The sequence below is a fragment of the Silurus aristotelis genome (genome assembly GCF_946808225.1).
Source record: "Silurus aristotelis genome assembly, chromosome: 25".
Taxonomy (NCBI): domain Eukaryota; kingdom Metazoa; phylum Chordata; class Actinopteri; order Siluriformes; family Siluridae; genus Silurus; species Silurus aristotelis.
In genome coordinates, this window is record NC_139598.1 from 9,883,829 (window position 1) to 9,909,941 (window position 26,113).

The window sequence follows — 26,113 nt, forward strand, 5'->3', positions numbered from 1 at the left end:
TGTATATATAACAATTGTTTCAATTAAGTCAGAGCTCTATAGCAGGCCAATCAAAATCTTCCACTCCATGTAAAACTTATCTTCATGGAGCTTGCTTTGAGCACATTGTTCCAATACTTTACTTAATATATGTTTTATATATTAATGTATACTTGTGATATAGTTAAACTGCCATTTTTAACAGTTAGCTTCACCCATTTAAACTTATTAGAATTTTAGAAAACTAACCTACCATTTGCCACATTTTCTAAACTTTTCAGTAAATATTGACCTATGTAATGGGTAGCTAGATCCCACATTTCAGCCACTATTCATGCAAATTAAACAACACGTACCCACCTAAAGTAAGAAACCTTTTTGTTAAATATCTGCACAATTAAAAATACTGATTGATAAAACATTAATATATCTATTAAAGAAAGACCCCAATCACGTGCAAAATCTAAATAAATAAATCCACGTTTGGCTTACCTGATAGGGTTATTGGTAGCATCTGCATCTCTGGCATACACTGTGCCAACCAATGTACCAACAGCTGCATCCTCTAGAACTTTCCATTCATAGAAAGGTGCAGAAAAAACAGGTGGCTCATCTACATCCATCACCAGTATTTTGAGCATTGTCTTGTCCCGAAATTCACTGATGCTTAGGAAACGCGTGTCCACAAAAGAATTGATGGCCTCTATGGCAAACACAAAGCGAGTCTTTTTCTCATAATCTAAAGGCTGGTGAAAAAGAGTGGGTGTTACTTTAAGACATAGAAATACCTAATTTATAAAAAATAAAAAATAAAGCAATTTAAAAGTGTTTAAATAAATGCACTGCCTGGTCAAAAAAGGCACACACTTTTTTTTTTTTTTTTTTTTTTTTAACACTTGTTGTGCCATTGTTTTATCAACCTTATGTATTGCAGCCAAGAACAATTATGTAAAGTCTTCTATAGAAAATTCCAAAAGCTTTGAATGAGCTTAAGCACAGGACTCTGTTCTGGGCAATTCATTATTTAGGAAAAAAAGAGAACCTACACACTGGATCAGTTTTAAACTTTTTTTATATTGAGACATAGTAACCACTGCAATACAGATTCCCTTTTAGGAACTCAAGCTGCATCAACACTGCATTGGGAACGCCTCTGCATTACCATGCTCTGAACCATGTGTGTAATCTGTCTAATGGAAGCCTATGACGTCACCAACAGCACAAAAGCACATGCACACAGTTTGTGTGTTGTGTGTCACTTCTCAATCGGCTCCAAATGGTACAAAAAACGCGGCAGCACGTCTTCTCTCTAACACCTCCAAACGCTCACACATCACCCCTGTCCACGGCTCGCTTCAATGGCGTCCCGGTGCGGTTTAGGGTGGAGTATAAGGTCCTGCTGTTTGTGTTCAAAGCCATTAATGGTCTGGCCCCGGCCTACCTTGCCGAATTAATAACAGTCTACCAACCAGGGACAAAAGCTGTTCCAGCACACATACAATGCGTCACTGTGCTGTGTTTTTAAATCGCAGTTGAAAACTGATTTATTCTTACAAGCTTTTAACACGTAGCCCCTGATTCAACTGCTATTTTATGTACATTGTGTTCTTATATTTTATTTTCTATTGTTGTTTTACTGGAAAGTGCCTTGTGCTCCTTTTGGTTGCTGTAAGGCGCTCTATAAAAAAAATTTGATTTGATTTAATTTGATCTCAGTGACAGAGACAGGGCCTTTCTCCTGGACGCCCCTGTCATGCCAAATGGCATGTTTGGTGACGCTGTCAATGCTGTCATCGACAGATTCCGGGAGGCCAAAAAAGCAGTCGGCGGCTTTATAGTGATTCCTCCCCTGCTGCTCTCACAGGGTTACTCGGCGGGCACATCCCCAGCCAGTTACGAGTTCGCATTGTGAAGAGCAGAGACAGAGCAGTCAGTTACCACTCTCACTCCCCCGCTAGGGATTCTAGGCGGCGCTCCGAATTGAAGCCCAAGGAGGTGATGGATCTGAGGACCGTCATCTTCAATAAGAGGGCTTAGAGAGCAGATGCTCTTTTGCGGCAAGAGCACAAGTGGACATGGTTGCTGGTTTGCTGGAGTTCGCTGGGATGGAGTCTGATCCCTTGCTGACCTGGTAGCCCCTCTCAAACACCCTCCCTGGGAGATTCCTGTCACCTCTCCTCTCTCTCTCTCTCTCTCTCTCTCTCTCTCTCTCTCTCTCTCTCTCTCTCTCTCTCTCTCTCTCTCGTTAAACATGCTTCTGAGGTTCCAGTAACTACTGTTCCTGCCCCTCTTCCCTCTGCAGATCTTCCCACTTTGTCCAGGCCTGCCTCTGGATAATTCCATGAAATTCCAGAGTAAGAACGGGAGCTTTGAGGAGGGATATGGACTGTAGTTAATGTCAACAGTCTGCTACACTGACTCAGGACTACAGTTGGCTTCTGATTACCATCAATGTACCCCGCAACATTGTTTATTTGTAATAAATGGATATTCTGTCCAACCCACATCTAGGATGGGTTTCCTCTTGAGTCTGGTTCCCCTTAAGGTTTCTTCCTTAATCCATCTTCGGAAGATTTTCCCTGCCACAGTCCCGACTGGCTTGATCAGGGACAAAATTACACTTATAAAGAACATCTTATTAATTTTTATCACTAAATTATCAGTGTAAAGCTGCTTTGAGACAATAATCATTGTTAAAAGCGCTATACAAATAAAAATTAATCGAATTGAATTCTGGCCATCTCTTCTCTGAAGAGAGTTGGGGAGCTTCAGGACCTTTCTGTGGCCCCCTCTCTTCTGGTGTTACCCAAGCCATGGCCAGTGCCTTTTTCTACCCCAGGCTGGGGTATGTTCCCAATGTGCCCTCTTTTGCCCCAGGTCAGTCATACTTCAGGCATTCTATCTCTCCTCCCTTTTAGGGGTCTTTCTGCAGACAAGCAAGCTCTCAACAGGTGGATTGTGGATGCTATTTGCTCTTTTTATGAGTCCTCTGGTCTACCCACTTCTTTCAGTGTAAGGGCTCACTTGACCCGAAGTGTTTTGGACTCTAAGGCCTTTTTCTCTGGGGTTTCTCTTTAGGACATTTGCAATTTTGCGGTCTGTCATTCAACCTAGCTGTGCCCAGACACTAGGCAGGGATTTGTCAGTCTGGCAGTGTTGTACTCTTGTTCCCAAAGTGGTGTTGATGCAGTTAGTGTACCTGAAGGGGAACGTCTCTAGGTTGTGTATGTAAACCTGGTCCACCAGGGGAATGAGACGCTGTCTCCACCACATGTGCTTTTGTAGCTTCCTGGTCGCTGCGTCACCCCACCGGTGATATCACGCACTTCCGTTGGAGAGATTGCACACGTGTTCCAGAACATGGTCATGCAGAGACATTCCCAAAGCGTTGATGCAGTGGCTTCTTCCCTCTGGAATCCAGGGTTACATACATAACCTAGAGACATTCCATCATAGGCTCTATATAGGGAATATGCTTAGTAACTATTATCCCTTTCTTAGCCAGGTAGTGTATTTAACATTCTTATACCAAGTACTGAGCATGAATTGACAACCAACATTTACATCAGATTAGTCTACAAATGGCATCACATTATTTCTGTAGGTTCTAGGTAGCATGAAGTGACATCTTTATCACTTTAAGAGCAATAATATAATTCCAAATTTTTATGTTGATATTGAAAAAGCTAAAAAGCACCAAACAATATTTTAACGTCATTTTGCATTACAAATTCTCATAAAGTCTTATTTATGTTTGTCAGTAAAATACTAAATTTTTAGCAGCCTGAAAAAGACTTATAAAAATTTTAATGATACATGTAAATATTTTAACTGTAAAGAATAAATATAAATGTTTGATTTATATGAGTAATGTCCTTGCCCTCTATACCATGTTAACTTTTACAGTTAACCTTTGCTTCTATACTTAATGCTGCATTTACCTTACCTTGTCGGTAGGTATACTTTTATGTTTTGTCCCATGTTAGCAAGCTAGCCAGCTGACGGTGATAAATTTAGCATATTCTCCTCCTCAAAACAGCGAGTTTCCGAATAAATAGTGAATAAACACTTGCATATACAATATAAACTATTTAAAGAGTAACAAGGATTGCTTTGTTTACTGTTGTGAACAGCAATTGTAATGTGACTTTACTTGACAAGCTTTGAGGAACCCAGAATTGAGAAGACCATCTTGTGGTCCCAAGCAGGAATTCCAAGTTGAGGGAGCATGTTCTTGATTTCCCCTAATTGAATGGTGGAAATTACTGTGACGTCTATAACATTTGTTTTTAACATTTTGACTTTTATTGAGATTTACAAGATTGTCTACTGTTATTTGAAATAAATTATTAAATGTATTAGTATAAACACCAATGTTCATGTCGATCACCATCACTGTACCCCGCAGCTTCGTATATCTGCTATAAATGGACATTCGGTGCAACCCAGATGAGGATGGGTTCCCTCTTGAGTCTGGTTCCTTTCAAGGTTTCTTCCTTATGCCACAGGGAGTTTTTCCTTGCCACAGTCACCACCGGCTTGCTCATCAGGGACAAACTTACTTATAAAGAGCATATTCACTTTTAATCACCACATTATCTGTTTAAAGCTGCTTTGGGACAATGTTCATTGTTAAAAGTACTATACAATTAAAAATGAATTGAATTGAAATTCAAACTCGCTAGAATACAAGTTTATTAAAAACAATTTACATTTGGCCCTCCACTTGCAAAACCTTTGCATGATCCTCAATTGACCCCAACCTGGGGGCTGAATGGACAGTGCCACATCAGCACCACCATTGTTATGTATAATGCAGGAGCACATGACTGGTAAAGAGAGGCAAAACTACACAGATAACTAGACAGGAGAACAAGAAGCCTTGGAAATATGTAGACATATAGGCATGTAGAGGGGTAAGAGAAGATAGAACAGAAGTGGAAAAAAAAGGGGAAATAAGAAAAACAAGAAAAAAATTTTATTAGTATGTATGCATGTGTATGCATATATATTGTAATGTGAACAATGTACATTTATGGAGTGGCTGAAACAAAATATACTTTTGTGCTTAAACTAAATCCTGAACTATGTTTTTTTGGGGTTTTTTTCCTGGCTTAATCCTATGTCTATTATATGTTCGGTCTATGACTCTAATAATGTGCATAGGTATTCATCTTACTGTCTACATATGTGCCTGTACCTAAAATGTCCTATCTGTTATTGCTGTAAAATATATGTAAATATGCTGTAATGTTATGTGATTTACTCCAAAAAATGTCAGGACCTTCCGGCTTTATGGCACACACTCCCGGTTCACAGCACGTGCTTCCGGGTCGTCGGCCATCTTGCCGTTTTTCCCGTGCCACCAGGTTAAAGACACATGAGACACTTACTTGGGGTGAGATTATCTCAATCAATCAATCAATCAAGTTTTATTTATAGAGCGCCTTACAACAGCCAAAAGGAGCACAAGGCGTTTTCCAATAAAAACAACAAAAGACAACAAAATATAACAACACAATAAAATAGCAGTCGAATCAGAGGCTACGTGTCAAAAGCTTGTATAAATAAATGTGTTTTCAACTGCAATTCAAAAACACTCAGCACAGTGATGCCTCGTTGGTGTGCTGGAAGTGCGTTCCACAGCTTTAGTCCCTGGACAGCAAATCACCGGCCTCCAAACTTTTTGTATTTGAACTTGGGAGTGACCAGAGAGGTATGTTCAGAAGAGCGGAGAGCGGAGGACAGGGGTGATGTGTGAGCGTTTGGAGGTGTTGGAGAGAAGACGTGCAACCGCGTTTTGTACCATTTGGAGCCGATTGAGAAGTGATTTATTAAATCCAGTGTAGAGAGCATTACAGTAGTCAATCCTCAAGCTGATGAAGGCATGAATAGCTTTTTCAAGGTCAGCTCGGGACAAAAATTATTTGACCTTGCTGTGTAGTCTTAGCTGGTAAAAGCTTGCCTTCACTACTGCACTAATCTGTTTATCGAAGTGCATACTTTTGTCAAAAATAACACTCAGGTTATGCACGGTAGGTGCAAACTTAGGTGTTAGAGGACCAAAACTGAGAGAACTGCTGGGTGAATCCAGGCTATACAGGATGTACTATTTTCTTCATTCAGATGAAGGAAGTTCTGGAAAAGCCACTGTTTGATATCCTGAAGGCAATTATGGAGAGGGTCCAATGCAGAACGATTACTCAGAATCACAGGAAGATAGATCTGGAGGTCGTCTGCATAGAAATGAAATAAAACATTGTGATTGGAGATGAGTTGACCAAGTGGCAGCATAGTGAGAACAGAATAGAACCAAGGATAGAACCTTGAACAACTTGTTGAAAACGAGAGATGAGGATGGCATGATCCACGGTGTCAAATGCAGCAGTTAGGTCCAGTAACACCAAAACCTCCTACTATCCAGGGCTCCAAGAACGTCGTTATGGACCCTCAATAGCGCTGATTCGGTGCTATGTCTAGACCTGAAATGTAGCACCAATGGCGTGCAGTTGAAGGTGAGACTGAAGCTAGGCGAAAACAAGCTTCTCCACCAACTTAGACAGAAATGACAGGTTAGATATATGGCAGACGTTAGATAGTATGGAGGGATCAAGGTTGGGTTTCTTGAGCAGCGGTCTAACATAGCGTGTTTGAAAACAGTGGGAACAGTACCCACACTGGAACAGCTGTTTATGAAGGAGACAAGGAAGGGACCTATGACGTTCCATGAAATTCCGGAGTAAAAACAGGCGCTTTGGGGATGGATTGAACTGTAGTTAATGTCAACAGACTGCTACATTGACTCAGGACTACTTTTCGTTGTAGAGCCAACAACCTGTCTCTAAATGTTGACAAAACTAAAGAGATGGTTGGTAACTTCAGGAGAACACAGAACAACCATTCTCCACTGATCATTGAAAGATCCTCCGTGGAGATTGTCAAGAGCACCAAATTCCTTGGTGTTCATCCTACAGAGAACTTCACTTAGTCACTCAACGCCAGCTCCATCACCTAGAAAGCCCAGCAGGATCTCTACTTCCTGAGAAGGCTGAGTAAAACTAATCTCCCTCCCCCATCCTGACCATATTCTACAGAGGGACCATTGAGAACATCCTGAGCAGCTGCATCACTGCCTGTTTTGGGAACTGCACCGTCTTGGATAGCAAGACGCTACAGAGTATAGAGAGGATGGCTGAAAAGATCATCTGTGTCTCTCTCCTCTATCACGGACATTTACACCACACACTGCATCCGAAAAGCCAACAGCATTGTGGAATACCCAACACACCCGTCACACACACTCTTCAAGTTACTTCTGTACTCAGTACTTAGTTCTCTCTTACACACTGCACTGTGTAATATACAGTAGGTTTACTGGTGGAGCTATTTTGCGTTTTGTGTATTTATCCCACACTGTCTTGTGTTGTCTTACACTGTCTTGTGTTGTCTTGCACTGTCTGTCTTGCACTGTTTGCACTAGGTTGCACACGATGCACCTTATGTGGCAGGGACACTTTTTAGTCCTTAGCTCTGTGTTTTCTGTTATGTAGCTTTATGTTTTTTAAATGTAGCAATGTATGTATTAAATGTTTATTTATATATATATATATATATATATATATATATATATATATATATATATATATATATATATATATATATATATATATGAAAATAAAAGCTTCTTGCCTTTACTTGACTTGTACTTTTGCCACCCTGTCTGTATTCTTGCCACCCTGTCTGTTTCTGTTCCTGCTCATGTTCCTGTTTCTGACCCTGACCCTTATCCGGACCCTGTCCCTGACCCTGACCTCTGCTCTGCTCTGCCTCTGTTTCTTTTTTTGGTTTGGACTCTGGGTTGTTTTTGTGTTTGTCGGCTCTTGGATTTTTGACTGTTTGTGTTCTGATTTCGTATCTCCTGCATTGCTGTGTCTTCTGGCTCTTGGACTTGGAATGATTGTTGGCCTTGCCCTCATTGCTCTCTATGTCAGCTCTGACCCTAGAACCATTTTTTACCTGTGTTTTTTCCTCTGCCTGTTTCTTTATTAAAGACTATTTTGATCATACTACTGTTGCATCCTGCATTTGGGTTCTCACTCACCCAGTTACCTGCGATTCCTGACAGAAAACTTTAGACTCCATCACTGACCTGTCCATTTGGCTTTAAGGGTAGTCACTTTTAAAACAATAATGTCTTTTCCAGGAAATTATCATCTGCAGAATTTAAATAACAGCAACCGAGAACTACTAACATTAAACTGGCTTTGGAAAAGAGGGGACTACAAATCCATTTACAATCTTTACTGACCATAAGAGTTTTGTGTACATCAACACATCATGTGTAACAATTAATGCAGCGAACCCAAGCCAGCTAGCAGACACCTACAAGAGCACCACTATCCCTTAACAACTATCATATTGTTAAATAAATATTTAAAATTTGTAAAAAAAAAATTGGCAAACTTTTTTTTTTTTTTTTTTTTTTACCTGCCAAACAAACTGACCCTTCATTTGCAACCAAATTCACTTCCTGCATTCATTCATTCCCATTAAATTGAGTTTGAGGATGACTCAAGGATCTGTTTTTAGATTTAGATTGGTATTATGGCATTTTTAATGTTGCAACTGTTTTTTGTGAGTCTGGGTTTCCTAGTCTGTTCTGTTTACTGATTTGCCTGACTTTGTGGCTATTTATTTCTACTACCATTGCCTAAAGTTTATTTTGAAACTGTTTGCCAGTCTGCCTAGAAATACAGTACATTACAATTTGAAACTGTATGTGCTTCCACCTCATAACAATTACTGATAGATTGACAGCACAGAAAAATATTGAATCTATTTGAAATTAAATCTCTAGCATTAAATCAATAAACCTTTAAAAATAATTAGGAGATCTGAAAACACTTTGAACACACTGGTATTCATCCTATTTAAGATTACAAGAACTTAAATATTTTTGAGTTCAGGAATACAAGTTGGTGGTGAAAAAATTAGTGTTTAGTTTAATAGCTTTTAATTATTTATTATTAAAAGATTAAACTTTTAAACTATGGAACAGGTATTGTAGTATAAATAACACATTTGAATTCTTATTAGCTCCTAAAACAATAATTAGCCACATCCAAATGCTAGGCAAATGCAGGTTATTACCATAACAATATAGTGCCCTTGGGATAAATTAACCTCTAAAAGTCCTTAAAATGTATCTAAAAATATTTTACTTAAAAATACATATTAACATCAAATTCTATATGAATGTTAATAAATGTGAACATTTTTAAATAACATGGTGCAAATAAATTTTAGCCATGAGAAAAAAATACATAAACCCTCTTACAATTGTATGTGTTTAGTTAACAGGGCTTTTTGATGCTTACTACCTTCCAAAAACCTTAACCAGCATCAAGAAACTAGCAAGGGAAAAATAAGTACTAATAATTAATGATTGTGGTAAGTAAGGTACAAATCATTTCCCACTTTTGTTCTTAATGTTGGTTTACTTTATGACTGCATATTAAAATTGGTTGTTTATATTGTTGATAAAGTTGGAACAATAAAATTTAATTATATAATTGAAGACAGGTGTACTTTCTTTATTCGCATAAATGTGAATAAGATAGGGAAATGTACTTACTTTGGCTAGTATCACTATACCTTCCTGTGTGGCAGGGTCGGTCTTGACCCTGAAAGTGGCACTTTCCTCCAGGTCATCAATAGTATAATTCATCTTGGCATTCACACCAACATCAGCATCCTCTGCCATTACCCTACCAATTGTTGTGCCAAGTGGAGTTGATTCCACTATAGCAAATGTGTACAGGTCTGCAATTGTAAGAAAGGAATATATGATGACCCAATGAAAACATTTGAAGAGCATTAGGCATTTAATTATATAATTTGAATCAATTCATTTTTATTTGTATAGCACTTTTAACAATGAATATTGTCTCAAAGCAGCTTTACACAGATAATGTGGTGATAAAAATGAATATGTTCTTTATAACTGCAAGGAAAAACTCCCTGAGATGGCATAAGGAAGAAACCTTGAGAGGTTGTTGCAGGGTACTGTGATGGTAATCAGAAGCAAACTGTAGTCCTGAGTCAATGTAGCAGACTGTTGACATTAACTACAGTCCAAATCCATCCTCAAAGCTCCCGTTCTTACTCTGGAATTTCATGGAACCACCCAAGGCATTGATGAGAAACCGTCCCTAGCTGCACAGAGTTGCCTCCAAATTAAGAGAACACTATCCAGAGGCAGGCCTGGACGAAGATGTTGATCTGGATTTTTGTTACTTCCTGCATGAGTTGTCAATGTGCTTATGGGGGAATTTGTGTATAGTATATTCATTTGCAGATCTATGCTTTAGAATCAGGATAATTATTGAAAATGAATAAATAAACAAACAAATAAATGAATAAACGAATTAAGGTGTTAACTTCAGACAGTAGATGACATGCAAGTCTATGTATGAGCTATTTAAGTATTCATTCAATAATAGAGCTAAGCTTATAGCTTAGTATAAACTGTCCAAGTGCCGTCTCTTGGTTACCTCTTGATTAATGCATATCTGTAAACAACATAGGATTTTTCCAAACTTCGAATTAAAGAAAAAATAACATTAATATAGTTAACATTAATAGTTCTCTTTCACCTCAAAAACTAACTTCTGCTAAATTAATCTGTGGGGAGACATGCATTTCAGTGCTTTCAGTGGTGTTCTACTTAAAATCAATCCACTTCTTAATACTACCATTATATTGCCACAGCTATAGAGACCAATGTTATATAAAAAAAAAAACCTGTACAACAGAACACTGCATCACAGTGGTCTCCTATGCAGTGAGAAATAATTGTAATTAACAAATGTAGAGGAGTCACGTGGGACTGCCGAGGAAGATGGCAGCATAGTTGTGTAGCTCCCTAGGCCAACCCATATTTTCAATTTATTCGAACGTATTTACTCCACGTGTATTTCTCGAAGTTAGTGTCCCTGGTGATTAAACACTTGTGAATAAAAAAAAAAAGTGGTCTGGACCGCAAATGTCAACGTCCACATCTAAATATTTCAAGGGAACAATGACGAGCCGCATGACAACCAGGCAGACTTTGCCGGCACACGAGTCGCCATCACCCCAGCCGATTGAACAAGGTTCAAAGATGGAAAACCTATTATCTGCAAAATGAGCTCTACTTTGCAAGGAGTAGCGACGGATGTGTCGTCAATCAAAGAGGTTGTTACTGACCTTAAAATCTCTGTGCATGCGATACGAGAAAGGCTGGACGAAGTGTAGGGCCGCATCTCTAATATGAAAGACGTCACCTCGAAGCTCGTCGGTGACGGCGAGCGGCATGATAAACTTGTGGAAGTTATGTGGAACCGAATTGAAGATCTAGAAAACAGAAGCCGCCGCAACAACGTGAGGATGATCGCCTGAAAGAAGAGCTGGAGGCAGGTGTAATGGTCAAGTGCGTGTATAAAATCTTATCGGAATGACTGGGTATTGATCCCGGATGGAGAGTTCGAAATTGAGAGGGCACATCACGCTCCCGCTTCCAAGCCCAGTACAGATCAGCCGCCGAGAATTGTCTTGATCAAGTTTCTACGGTCGTCAGCCAGGGAGAAGGTATTACAAGCGGCCAGAGAAAACGGAATGACCGAATAGGAGGGATGTCGGATTTCATTCTTCCCCGACATGTCAAGAGAGTTAGCCAGAAAACGAAGGGAATTCACCGCTTCGCGGAGGATGCTGAGGGGCGTCAACGTGAAATATACACTGGCATATCCAGCCTCTCTTCGTTTTACATGGCAAGGGAGAAGTAAGGTGTTTACATCGAGTGTGGATGCAGAGCGGTTCGTCAAAGGACATTGCGGTGCGACAGAATGATGGGACCAAATACTCTTTACAAGATCGCCGAAGTGAAGCAAATTAGTCAGGTGCGGTGTGTGGTTTGTCTCGGAACAGTTTTGACAGCCAAGGCAGGGCTGGATAGCTGATTCGGCACCTCACGGACCCCAGTCTCGAGTTGTTTGGACTACGACGGTCCTCGTTGTTTGGTATGGCCATTCTTTTTTTGTTGTCTCTTCTTTTAATTTTGTTTGTTGTTAAGCTTTGGGTAGGGGGTTTGATAATTTGTTACTTTCTGGGGAGCAATAGCGTTTTGCTGAAGGAAGTTTTGGTGTTTTGAAATGTTCAACTGTCGTTTGTTAAGTTTGAGTGACTGTACACCACGGGTTAGTATACCATTCCCCAACAGGGGGCAGTCATCCAACATATCTGGTTACACGCACAGAAATGTGCGATTAATTTATATCGTGCATAGGTAGTCACATCAGGTTTATAACATGGAATATTAACGGGTGTGGAAGTCCAATGAAAAGAAAAAAGGTTCTGTCGTATCTCAAACATAAACGTGTAGATGTTGCATTTGTGCAAGAAAGTCATGTAACAGATAATGAGGCGCTCAAATTTAAACAATGTATTTTATGTCTTTTTAAGGACTTTTTATGGGATGGAAAAAGACAGAGGATTAAAATGAGTAAATTGACTTCCCCAAGGGACAAGGGGGGCCTTGGATTACCTGATGTGAGAGCTAAGCATTGGGACAAGACAGATTCTGAGTTGGACTGGATCAAGATAGAACAGAAACTGGCCTCACCATTTCATCCCATTAACGTTCTTTCACAATGCTCTGAAGCTAAATGGGACTCAAATCCAATGACAATGCACTCAAGACATGTTTGGAACAAAATTCATAAACTGTGCAAGACATCACATTATAGACAGTCGTATGCATTACTATGGAAAAATCCAGAATTTTGCATAGGTAAAGCAAGTGTGTTTTGGGAACAATGGCATCTTAAAGGGGTAACTGTAATTGGTGATTTGTGTGAAAATAGAATTTTTATGTCATACTCTGAATTGGTGGGAAAATATAATATTTGATTATATATATATATATATATAATTTTTGGAGGTATCTGCAGATTAGACACTGTGTCAAGAGCAAATCTAATACGAGTGATAACGTCTCTAGGTTACGAACGTAACCCTAGTTCCCCGAAGAAACGAGACGCTGCGTCGAAACGCTATGGGAACGCCCCTGCGTGACCACGCTCTGAACCACGTGTGAAATCTATCCAATAGGCAAGCCGTGACGTCATAGACAGGTGACGTCGCGTAAACCAGGAAGCTACAAGATGGCTGTGCGGTGGTAGCGACATTAGCTTCTGCAAAGAGAGAAGGTAAGCGCCACAGGGATGCAGGGAGTGTGGCACGGAGACGCAGCGTCTCGTTCCTTCGGGAAACTAGGGTTACGTTCGTAACCTAGAGACGTTCCCCTTCAGGAACTCGAGCTGCGTCAAAAACGCTATGGGAACGAGTGTCCAATCACGCCACACTGAGCAGACCCTGCCGAAAGAGTGAGGGCCTCGGCACCAGCACGCAATACAGAGGAGCCCGGGGTGGCTCTGAGGTCAAGGCCATAAAACCAGACAAAGGTCAGCGGGGTGGACTAACCCGCAGCGTCACAGACGTCCCGGAGTGACACTCCAGTGGATCCGGCCGCAGAGGCCGCCACACTCCGGCGGAGCGAGCCCTGACCGCGATTGGAGCGGGGACCAGGACTCGCAGCCAAACAACTGCACCCACCACCTCCAAGGACTCGTCCTGTGGAGATAAGCACCCAGTGCTCGCACTGGACACAGCCGGGTCTCGTAACCCCTGGTCAGGGGCTATAAACAGAGGAGGGCAGAATGCCTGTAACACGACACATCGTGTGGGAGCACCCAGCGTGTAAGGAAACACCCTGGCCATGCCAGGGGGCAACTCCAGGCGGGACGAGGCAACTGCCAAGACCCAGACAGGCCCCTGAGTCGCGTCCCGGGCCACAGCCTCCGGGCGCTGCGGAGGAAACGTGTCACCAATGGGACCTACCCAGTGAACACGGAAACCCTCAGGGTCGAAGGGGTTAACCCTGCGGCAAACTGTACCTGCAAAAACACCAGAACTGAACCGACCGGGCAGTTAACTGGGTCCAAGTCATGGTGCTCACACCGTGACGCGAACAGTCGCCATCGTGCGGCATACGACGTGGAGGGAGCTCTGGAGTGAAGAAGGGCCTCTACAACCTCGGTAGAGAGAACAGCCGCTATGAACTGTGCCCCCTTAGGGGCCACAGCCTCCACAACCCCGGGCGGGGGTGAACCAGGGTTCCGCCCGCCATCGAGGTGCCACCAGGAGGAAAAGACTTCCTCCCGGTGAACTTATACCAGAACTCCTGAGAGCAGCGCGACTGGGGGGAAAGGCGTACAGGCGTAGCCTCGGCCAAGACCGTCCCATGGCAGCCACTGTCTCGACAGGGCGTCTGCTCAGACATCCAACCGTCCCGGGACGTAAACGGCTCTAAATGAGAGGAGTTCGTCCTGGGACCACAAGAGGACCCCCTGCGCCAGCTGTTTGCAAGGGCGAGACCGGAGGCCCCCCTGGTGGTAGATGTACGAGACCACCGCAGTATTGTCCGCGCAGACCAACACATAGCGACCTCTAAGGACTGGGAGAAAGTGTTGTAACCCCAACAACACTGCCAGCATCTTCCGGCAACCTATGTGCCACAAGAGACGTGGGCCGCTCCACAGACCCCGGGCGGAGTGGCCACTCATGACCGCCCCCCCCTACCCCGTGAGGGAAGCGTCCGTCATTAGCGTTACGCGACGACAAGGAGTCCCTAAAACGGGGCCTCGGGATAGAACGTAGGGTCCTACCATGCAACCAAGGCTCAAAAGGCACACCGTGAGACCTCGATGGTACGATACAGACCCCCTCAGGGGGAGAACCCTCCTGCCCCGGAGCCACCACTGGAGGGGCCACATGCAGAGAAGGCCGAGTGGAAAAACACTGGACGCTGCCGACATGAGACCCAGCAGCCTCTGGAACTGCCTCACAGTGACTGGCTGGCCTGCTCCTACCCTCCTGACTGCAGTGAGGATGACTACAAACCAGGCGGGAGACCGTGCCCGTAACCCGGCCGAGTCCCACACCACGCCGAGAAAGCGGTTCTCCGCGTTGGGGAAAAGTACACTTTACCCGGCGTTTCAGTCTGAACCCCAGTACCTTCATGCAGGCGAGAACAGCATCTCAATGCCGAACCGCCTGGCGCTCTAAAGAGCCAACATCAACCAATCGTCGATATAATACAAAATGCGGATGCCCTGAAGCCGCAGCGGGGTCAGTGGAGATCCAGTTCACGCACTCTGTGAAGGCACGGGGTGAGAGTGCTAGGCCGAACAGAAGGACCGATATTGGTAAGCTTCGCCCCGAAAGCAACACCAGGAACCTCCCGTGTGCTGCATGGGAGCATGCAACCTCCAGATCTAACGTATGACAAATCAGTCCTTGGACTCGACCTGAGACCCGACCTCTCTAAACGAGAAACCTGAACCCGAGCCTCAAAAGTGAGTGGTTCAAGGAGTGGAGATCCAGAATGGGATGCAACCCACCGTCCTTCTTCGGAACAACGAAGCACGGGCTGTAGCAGCCTGACTATCTGAACAAGGAGGAGGGAAGCACCTCGATGGCCCGTTTCCTCAGGAGAGCACGCACCACCTGTCCCAGGACCAGAGCCTGCACGGGTCCCACCAGGGTGGGACACACCCCCTTAAACCGGGGAGGAGAAGACGCGAACCGAATCGCGCAGCCCTTCTCCACAGTACGCAGGACCCCCGAGAGACTCCAGGCAGCCCTCCAGACTGACAGAAAGTCTCCACAGGGAGAACCAACCCCTCGGGGCTGGCCCCTGACCCACTCAGAGTGGCTGGAGCGGTGCACTGCAGCCGACTACACCTCCTGAGAGGCGGAGGATCCCCCCCCATCCGCAGCGACCATACGGGCGGAATACGGGGAGCAAACCGCTGGAGAACGCTGCGCCCTAAACACGACCCGTGGCAGGGCTAGCAGACAGTCCTCCTGAACCCGAACGGCAGGAGCAGCGCACTACGGCCGTTGAAGCCCCCTGAGAGGCAGCGGATTAACCCCCATCCGCAACGAATAAGGGAGTTAACCGCTTACCAGGCCAGCCCGGTATGCCTGCAACAGACCCATTGTGTGGAAGCAACCCGTAGCCTGACCTGCCGCGTAGCCCTACCCACCAGAGCCAAGCGGCTTTAAGTAGGCAAACCGATAGCCGTCACAGATGCAACACTGAGAGATAGCTAGCTAGTGTCTCTACCACAAGCAGCATCGTCCCGTAGCCACGCCACTTCGCTCCAACAACATTCGCGCACAGCGAAAGAACATCGGAAAAGCACGTGCGCACACGGGCCTCCCAGGACGCAGACACCTCGGTGCGCAGATCAGGGAAGGCGCTGAGGCTGTGACACAGGGCGCAGGAAACGCACAACCAGCTCACTGGGTGCGCGCTGCATCTGCCACACGACCGGCCAAGCTAAATCCAAGCTAAATCCGGCCCGCGCCACAACCTCAAGGAGCCCCATATACAGCACAGGCTGTAAGGAGTCCGCAGGCTCGCTAGCATCCATCATCTCATCCTCCTTGGAGAGAGAGACATGCAATGCTGCGCCGCCCGCACCGGGAGAAGAAGCAGCCGCCAGGCATGCTTCCCCTAATTTCCCGAAATTTCATCCACCTCGGAGGAAGAAATACGGAGCACCGCGTCACACACACTGGGAAAAGAACCGATTCCAAACGAGCGCTCTCCCCGGGGAACGGGAGCTCGGCTAGCAGCCGAGAGCGCATAGCCACACGGCTAATGCCAACAGCCGATACCATCGAGAGCCGAAGCCTCGAGAGAGAGAGAGAGAGCGCCCACCTCGGAGAGCGCTCTCCGAAATTCTCCCACCTCGGAGGAAGAATACGGAGCACCGCATCACACGCACCGGGAAAAGAACCGTTTCCAAACGAGCGCAATCCCCGGGGGACGGGAGCTCGGCTAGCAGCCGGGATAGCCGCATGGCTAAAATGCTAACAACCGATACCCTCGGGAGGCGACTAAGCACGCTCCTAAGCTAAGCAAACAACACATCGGATGCGTGTCACCCCCCCCGAAATGAATCGGGGCAAGCAGGAAACACGCAGACGGAATTCTGCCTGCATATAAGCTCATGACTGCACAGATAACACACTCAAAGCGCTTACCTGAACGAGCAGAAGCTAATGTCGCTACCACCGCACAGCCATCTTGTAGCTTCCTGGTTTACCTGACGTCACGGCTTGCCTATTGGCTAGATTTCACACGTGGTTCAGAGCGTGGTCACGCAGGGGCGTTCCCATAGCGTTTCGACGCAGCTCGAGTTCCTGAAAGGGAACCCTGTTTATGCCTATCTTTATTTGCCGCATGTAGTTCAGACGGCTTCTTTGTGTTACAAAACAATGCTTGATTTTTTAAATGCAGATACCTGTGAGAACCTGAGGACTATTTGGCAAAAGGACTTTGGGATAGATATCCATGAAAACGATTGGCTGTACATCATATCTAATGTGGGTAAGAACATAAGGGAAGCTAGGGGAAGATTCATTCATTACAAAGTAGTACATAGATATTATTATACTGATGGGATGATTGAAATTGCTTCGTACGAGAACATGTTGGGGAGACTGCATAGTGAGGGAGGCATGAAGAAAAACGTGGGATAATTTCTGGCAACATATAAAAATGGTTTGAATAAGTGGGACTGATTAACAACTGTTTAATTTCCATGTCCATTGTAAGTAATCATAATTGTATTCCACTGATAGTGACTAATGGCTGAATGTGTAATAGCAAAGATGATTACTAAATGCCTTGTTGATGTTGATGTACTTTAAAGTTTGGACTGTTGAACAATAAAAAAGGTTGAATTATAAAAATAAAAAAATTTACAAATGTAACAAGTGAAACCCAGGGCTCGACCTGTAATAGACATTCAAAGGTATTCATTGTTTAAACAATAATTTTAACAGACACTTTGGCAAGAAGGACATTCACCCCTAGTGGAACAATTTACTTCACATGTTCCACTGTACGTAAAGAGTAACAGAAGTGAGTAATATTACAGGAGTAAGTAATGCCCTCTTGCTTATTGATTTTTTGTGTAAATATTAGTTGAAATGAATTTTTGCCTGATTTTTAAGTACTGAAACTGATTTAAAAAATTTATATATATATATATATATATATATATATATATATATATATATATATATATATATATATATATATATATATATATATATATATATATTACACAAACACACACACAGGTAGTCGTCGACTTACGACCTATGCAACTTACGACCATTCGACTTTACGACCACAATCGCTAGCGTACGACCACAAACGCAGCGTACGGCAGTGCGTACCAGCTTCTGGCATCATTTCACAGTACTGTACATATAGCCTACTCTACTTACGACCAAATCGTGTTACGACCGGTCTGTCTGTCCCAATCGTGGTCGTAAGTCGACGACTACCTGTGTATATACAGTGGGTACGAAAAGTATTCAGAACCCCTTAAATGTTTCACTATTTGTTATATTGCAGCCATTTGCTAAAATCATTTAGGTTCATTCTTCTTCCTCATGAATGTACACATAGCACCCCATACTGACAGAAAAACACAGAATTGTTGACATTGTTGCAGATTTATTAAAAAAGAAAAACTGAAATATCACATGGTCCTAAGTATTCAGACCCTTTGCTCAGTATTTAGTAGAAGCCCCCTTTTGATCTAATACAGCCAGGAGTCTTTTTGGGAAAGATGCAACAAGTCTTTCACACCTGGATTTGGGGATCCTCTGCCATTCCTCCTTGCAGATCCTCTCCAGTTCTGTCAGGTTGGATGGTAAACGTTGGTGGACAGCCATTTTTAGGTCTCTCCAGAGATGCTCAATTGGGTTTAAGTCAGGGCTCTGGCTGGGCCATTCAAGAACAGTCACGGAGTTGTTGTGAAGCCACTCCTTCGTTATTTTAGCTGTGTGCTTAGGGTCATTGTCTTGTTGGAAGGTAAACCTTCGGCCCAGTCTGAGGTCCAGAGCACTCTGGAGAAGGTTTTTGTCCAGGATATCCCTGTACTTGGCCGCATTCATCTTTCCCTAGATTGCAACCAGTCGTCCTGTCCCTGCAGCTGAAAAACACCCCCACAGCATGATGATGCCACCACCATGCTTCACTGTTGGGACTGTATTGGACAGGTGATGAGCAGTGCCTGGTTTTCTCCACACATACCGCTTAGAATTAAGGCCAAAACGTTCTATTTTGGTCTCATCAGACCGGAGAATCTTATTTCTCACCATCTTGGAGTCCTTCAGGTGTTTTTTAGCAAACTCCATGCGGGCTTTCATGTGTCTTACACTGAGGAGAGGCTTCCGTCGGGCCACTCTGCCATAAAGCCCCGACTGGTGGAGGGCTGCAGTGATGGTTGACTTTCTACAACTTTCTCCCATCTCCTGACTGCATCTCTGGAGCTCAGCCACAGTGATCTTTGGGTTCTTCTTTACCTCTCTCACCAAGGCTCTTCTCCCCCGATAGCTCAATTTGGCCGGACGGCCAGCTCTAGGAAGGGTTCTGGTCGTCCCAAATTGCTTACATTTGAGGATTATGGAGGCCACTGTGCTCTTAGGAACCTTAAGTGCAGCAGAAATATTTTTGCAACCTTGGCCAGATCTGTGCCTTGCCACAATTCTGTCTCTGAGCTCTTCAGGCAGTTCCTTTGACCTCATGATTCTCATTTGCTCTGACATGCATTGTGATCTGGAAGGTCTTATATAGACAGGTGTGTGGCTTTCCTAATCAAGTCCAATCAGTATAATCAAACACAGCTGGACTCAAATGAAGGTGTAGAACCATCTCAAGGATGATCAGAAGAAATGGAAAGCACCTGAGTTAAATATATGAGTGTCACAGCAAAGGGTCTGTATACTTAGGACTGCAATTCTACAATAGCAGAAAAATTTAAACAGAATTGTGCAATTCAACAATAGCAGCAATCAAAATGAACTGAACAGTGACCAAAGGATTTGGACAGAATATTGTGCAAAAAGAGCAAGTCCCGGAAGATCGGCAACAAACAGCATGTAAACATTTTGCGATAATGAAAGGTGTGAATAGTGCTGAAACCTGGGTGTGCGAAGTGTATGATGTGTGTTGAGTCCGAAGTGTATGATGTGTGTTGACTCCGGTTGTACAAATCAGTCAAACAGTTGTGTGTGTGTGTGTGTGTGTGTGTGTGTGTGTGTGTATGTGAGAGAGTTCAGTTCAGATGTTTGTTGAAGAGCCTGATGGCTTGCGGGAAAAAACTGTTGCACAGTCTTGATGTGACGGCCCAAATGCTTCGGAACCGTTTCCCTGATGGTAGGAGTGTAAAGAGTGTGTGTGACGGGTGTGTGTGATCGTCCACAATGCTGTGTGCTTTGCGGATGCAGCGTGTGGTGTAAATGTCCATGATAGAGGGGAGAGAGACTCCGATGATCTTCTCAGCTGTCCTCACTATCCTCTGTAGGGTCTTGCGATCCGAGACGGTGCAGTTCCCAAACCAGGCAGTGATGCAGCTGCTCAAGATGCTCTCAATGGTCCCTCTGTAGAACATGGTCAGGATACGGGGAGAGAGATGAGCTTTCCTCAGCCTTCTCAGGAAGTAGAGACACTGCTGGGCTTTCTTGCTGATGGAGCTGGTGTTAAGTGACCAGGTGAGGTTGTCCGCCAGATGAACACCAAGGAATTTGGTGCTCTTGACGATCTCCACTGAGGATCCATCGATGATCAGTGGAGAATGGTCACTCTGTGTTCTCCTGAAGTCAACAACCATCTCTTTAGTTTGTCGACGTTCAGAGACAGGTTGTTGGCTACACACCAGGCTGTTAACCGTTGCACCTCCTCTCTGTATGCTGACTCGTCGTTCTTGCTGATGAGACCCACCATGGTCGTTTTATCGGCAAACTTGATGATATGATTCAAGCTGTGCGTTGGTGCACAGTGGTGAGTCAGCAGAGTGAACAGCAGTGGACTGAGCACACAGCCCTGAGGGGCTCCAGTGCTCAGTGTGGTGGTGCTGGAGATTCTGTTCCCGATCCGTACTGACTGAGGTCTTTTAGTCAGGAAGTCCAGGATCCAGTTGCAGAGGGAGGTGTTCGGGCCCAGTAAGCTCAGCTTCTCGATCAGGTGCTGAGGAATAACTGTGTTGAATGCTGAACTGAAGTCTATGAACAGCATCCTTACATAAGAGTCCTTGTTATCCAGATGGGTGAGGGCCAAATGGAGGGTTGTGGAGATGGCATCGTCCGTGGAGCGGTTTGGACGATATGCGAACTGCATGGGGTCCAGTGCGGGTGGGAGCTGGGTCTTTATGTGCCTCATTCACTAATGACCTGTTTTTAGCTTCAGACCAAGGCTTCATCTCGTTGTTGGTTCTACTAGATCTTAGTGCTGCATTCGACACTATAGACCATGATCTCCTCCTAGATCGCTTACAAAATTACATCGTCATCCAGGGACAGGCATTAAGCTGGTATAAAACCTACCTGTGCGATCGTTACCATTTCGTAGATTTAAATGTAGAGCTATCCAGGCTAATGCAAGTAAATTATGGTGTGCCGCAAGGTTCAGTTCTAGGACCCCTGCTCTTCACAATATACATGCTTCCGTTAGGAAATATTATTAGAAGGCATGGAATTAGCTTCCATTGTTATGCTGATGATACTCAGCTATATATCTCATCTAAACCAGGCGATACAGCTCAATTAACTCGGATAACTGAGTGTGTTAAGGAAATAAGAGATTGGATGACCCACAACTTTCTACTTTTAAATTCTGATAAGACTGAGATTTTGCTCATCGGCCCAAAAACTAGTATACAGAAGCTCCAGCATCTCAACCTGCATTTAGACGGATGTTCTGTAACCACTAGTTCAACGGTAAAAGACCTGGGAGTTATTTTAGACAGCAACTTGTCTTTCAAATATCATATCAACCAAGTTACAACAACAGCCTTCTTTCACCTTAGAAATATTTCTAAGTTAAGAAACATGTTGTCTATATCCGATGCAGAAGCAGCCAGAGTTCTCACAAGGTCAAGAAAATATGATCACATAACCCCAATCCTATCGTCCCTACATTGGCTTCCTGTTAAGTTTCGAACAGACTACAAACTATTACTTCTCACTTATAAAGCACTAAATGGTTTGGCTCCTATGTATCTATCCAGTCTTTTAACACGCTACAATCCGCCACGCTCCCTGAGATCTCAAAACTCTGGGCTTCTAGTAGTTCCTAGAATAGCAAAGTCCACTAAAGGACTAGAGCATTTTCACATTTAGCTCCTAAACTCTGGAATAGTCTTCCTGACAGTGTTCGGGGTTCAGACACACTCACCCAGTTTAAGTGCAGATTAAAAACATATCTTTTTAGCAAAGCCTACACCTAACACACATCACATATCATAACTTTGTGCTCCAGAACATCTGATCACATGCACATTATCAACTTGTGCTGTATAATATCATGAACAGCAGCTACACTAATTCCTCTCCACTGCTTCTCTTTCTCTCCCCATCCCGAGACACCCTGAGGTTTGGCCAGCTCCAGTCACCTCCCACCTCGTGATGATTACGGACCTTTGAAGAAGTAGATGCCGAACACGCAAACATCCCGAACTATCCCGAACATCTAGAGACGTACCAGTGCCATTTGGATCCCGCTACATGTGTGGAGTTTGACATTGGACCTCCTGGAGTGTTTAAAGGCTCTGGCATGGAGAAGCTGATGCTGAATCTGTGATGATCACAAATGCTGAGCTTATAAAACTAGGAGCTACTAACCATATAGACTGTATAAGACTGCAGAAAGAACATCACTTATAATCTTATACTCCAGTAATCATGTTAGTTCTCACTCTCCAGTGTTCTGTATTGTTGAAAGATTTATGATCAAACTCTTGATGTCGCCCAAATGAGGATGGGTTCCCCTTTTGAGTCCGGTTCCTCTCAAGGTTTCTTCCTCATAACATCTAAGGGAGTTTTTCCTTGCCACAGTCGCCACGGCTTGCTCATCAGGGACAAATTCACACCATTCACCTTCACTGTTGATTTGTGTAAAGCTGCTTTGAGACAATGTCTGTTGTGAAAAGCGCTATACAAATAAACTTGACTTGACTTGACTCATGACGAGCCTCTTGAAGCACTTTATCATGATGGGTGTGAGTGCAACGGGACGATAGTCATTGAGGCAGGAGACAGAAAACTTCTTCGGCACAGGAATGATGGTCGTCGTCTTGAGGCACGTGGGAACAGTGGCACTGCTCAGGGAGATGTTGAAGATGTCGGTAAGGACATCCGCTAGCTGTTCTGCACATTCCCTGAGCACTCTGCCAGGAATGTTGTCTGGTCCAGCAGACTTCCGTGGGTTAACTCTGCATAGAGCCTGGCTGCCCTGCCACATGTGCCGGGTGTCTCCGCTGTCCTGGAAGTGGCCATGGATTCTCTTGGCGTGTGCGCGCTTCGCCTCTCTGATGGCACGGGACAGTTTGGCCCTTGCTGTTTTTAAAGCTGTCTTGTCCCTTGCTCTGAAGGCAGAGTCTCTTGTTTTTAGCAGCGCACGCACCTTGGCGGTCATCCATTGCTTCTGGTTGGAGCGTGTGGTGATGGTCTTGGAGATAGTCACGTCGTCAATGCACTTGCCGATGTAGCTGGTCACTGTTGACGTGTACTCCTCCAAGTTGATGAAATCGCCATTGGTTGCAGCTTCCCTAAACATGTCCCAGTCAGTGCATTCAAAACAGTCCTGGAGAGCAGACATGGATCCTGCTGGCCAGGTTCTCACTTGTTTTCGAGCTGGTCTTGAACGCCTGCTTAGTGGTCTGTATGCTGGGATCAACATAACAGAGATGTGGTCTGAGTACCCGAGGTGGGGGCAGGGCTTCGCCCGGTATGCGCCCCGGATGTTTGTGTAAACAACATCCAGCGTGTTTTCTCCTCTGGTTGCAAAGTCCACATTCTGATAGAATTTGGGAAGCACAGTCCTGAGATTTGCGTGATTAAAATCTCCGGCGCCTATAAACAATCCGTCAGGGTGTGTGTTTTGAAGTTCGCTAATGGTCCCGTAGAGTACACTGAGCGCTTCCTTAGCATTAGCGCTAGGTGATATGTACACTCCGAGCGCCGTCTTGGACAGACACACACATATATATATATATATATATATATATATATTTAGATATATAATATTAAAAACATCTTTTAGGAAACAAAGAAATTAGCTGACATGACAAAGTCCAATGTTTTTTTTTCTCTCTTTGTAAAACTTGTTTCTATAAGGTTTATGAATATAGATTGTGGAACGGTTGTCTCTAACAATCATTTTTGATCCTGCTGTTCAGTAACAGACAATCCTGAAATAACCTAAATAAATAAGTATGCATCCCGACTATTTGTTACAGGTACATGTCCAGTGTCTAAGCTTTAAAAATCCATCAGTTAGTAATTTTTTTACTCACTATGTTGAAAAGTAGGTCCATTGTCATTAACATCAGTAAGGTTGATGGTCACTGTTGTTGTAGCACTGTAGCCTCCAGTATTTCCAAGCATGTCTTTCACTTGAATTACAACAAGGTAATTCTCATTTGCTTCTCTGTCAATGTTTGGCCAAGATGTCACTACTATTCCTGAAAATAAGACATCATCTTTTAAGTCAAATGTGAAATTTAATAATTCAAAATAATTACACATATAGAATTTTTTGACTAAAAGGCAGGAGCTGGAGGTAGAAAAAGATGTTGAGGTTTTCGTTGAGAGTGACAAGGATGGATTAGAAATGAGTTTATTAGAGGGACAGAGCATGTAGGACATTTTGGAGACAAGGTGAGGGAGGCTAGATTGAGATGGTTTGGACATGTGCAGAGGAGGGACATGGGTTCTATCGGTAGGAGACTGCTGAGGATGGAGCCGCCAGGAAGGAGGAAAAGAGGAGGACCAAGGAGGTTTATGGATGCGATGAGGGAAGACATGCAGGTAGTTGTTTTTAAAGAGGCAGATGTAAAGGACAGGGGGGTATAGAGATGGATGATCTGCTGTGGCAACCCCTAATAGGAGAAGCCAAAATAAGAAGAAGGCATATACATATAGAATATTTACTATGTAAAGGGGGTTGTGTGATATAACAAATAAATATAATGCAGTAACTACCCGTTTTTGGCTCCACTGAGAAATAGGGCTCTCCTTGCAGAATGGAGTAGATAAGTTTGGCATTATTTCCAATCAAGGGGTCATCTGCGTCTATTGCTGTCACTTGAACCACTGTTGTCCCTATTCAGAGAAGGAGATGGTGTACTCACACTCAGTGGTAAAAAAAAAAAGAATTCAGGGGAATATAATGCGGGCTTGCTCATCAGTGACAAACTTACTTATAAAGAACATATTGATTTTTTATTACCACATTATTTGTGTAAAGATGCTTTGAGACAATGTTCATTGTTAAAAGCTCTATACAAATAAAAATTAGTTGAATTAAATTTAATTAATGTCATGGGTGACACAGCAGAGTTAACGGTTTATCTGTTAAAACAAAAAAAGATGATGAAAAATTCCACAGATTGCAAAATAAAACTTGCACTAGTATTTAGAATCAGAAACATTTATAGATCCCATAGGGAACTAATTATTATTATTGCACTGAAATTATTGCACATAATTGCCCAAGGTATTAAAAATTTGTGTGGCAAAAATATATAATTTGAACTATATCCATATTATCTATATCGTATAACATCTACAATGTGGAGCATCTGTGTAACACTCAGAGGGAGGAGTTATATAGTTTGATAGTCGCAGGCAGAAATATTTTTCCTGTGGCACTCTATGATGCAACAAAGTTGTATCTGTCAGAATCTTCTTTTTCCGGTTTGTGGTGCATGTTTCCGGTTTTGCAACGTGCACTTACGGGTCGGTGTCCCTGAGATTATTCTTCCTTTTTCGCCTGCACTTTTTCTTGGTCCCAAACCCTGTCTCTAATCCATGTTCTTCCTGGTTTACCCTGGTTACACTGTTTGGACTTTGGAAGCTCTCATGGATTCTGTTTTCCCTCTGCCTGCATTGCTGTGTTCTCTGTTTTTTTTAACAAAGGACTGTTGTTTCGAATTCTGTCTCTGCC

The 26,113-nt window shown here is 43.7% G+C and overlaps 1 protein-coding gene and 1 long non-coding RNA gene across 4 annotated transcripts in view; both read right to left on the reverse strand.

The window, feature by feature from the left end:
- Positions 1 to 26,113, reverse strand: part of cdh19 (cadherin 19, type 2) — an 84,827-nt gene that overhangs the window by 33,106 nt on the left and 25,608 nt on the right. For all 3 annotated transcript variants that reach the window (XM_083529916.1, XM_083529914.1, XM_083529915.1), the window contains 4 exons: positions 25,150 to 25,269; positions 24,462 to 24,629; positions 9,614 to 9,801; positions 472 to 725 (listed from right to left, as the gene is read on the reverse strand). In XM_083529916.1, the coding sequence (XP_083386042.1) occupies positions 472 to 725; positions 9,614 to 9,801; positions 24,462 to 24,629; positions 25,150 to 25,269 (730 nt within the window). The remainder of the gene's footprint in view (positions 1 to 471; positions 726 to 9,613; positions 9,802 to 24,461; positions 24,630 to 25,149; positions 25,270 to 26,113) is intronic.
- LOC310719912 lies at positions 1,593 to 6,273 on the reverse strand. The gene is made up of 2 exons (XR_014531607.1): positions 2,231 to 6,273; positions 1,593 to 2,182 (listed from the first exon to the last, which is right to left on the reverse strand). It is a non-coding gene; the product is annotated as an uncharacterized lncRNA (long non-coding RNA).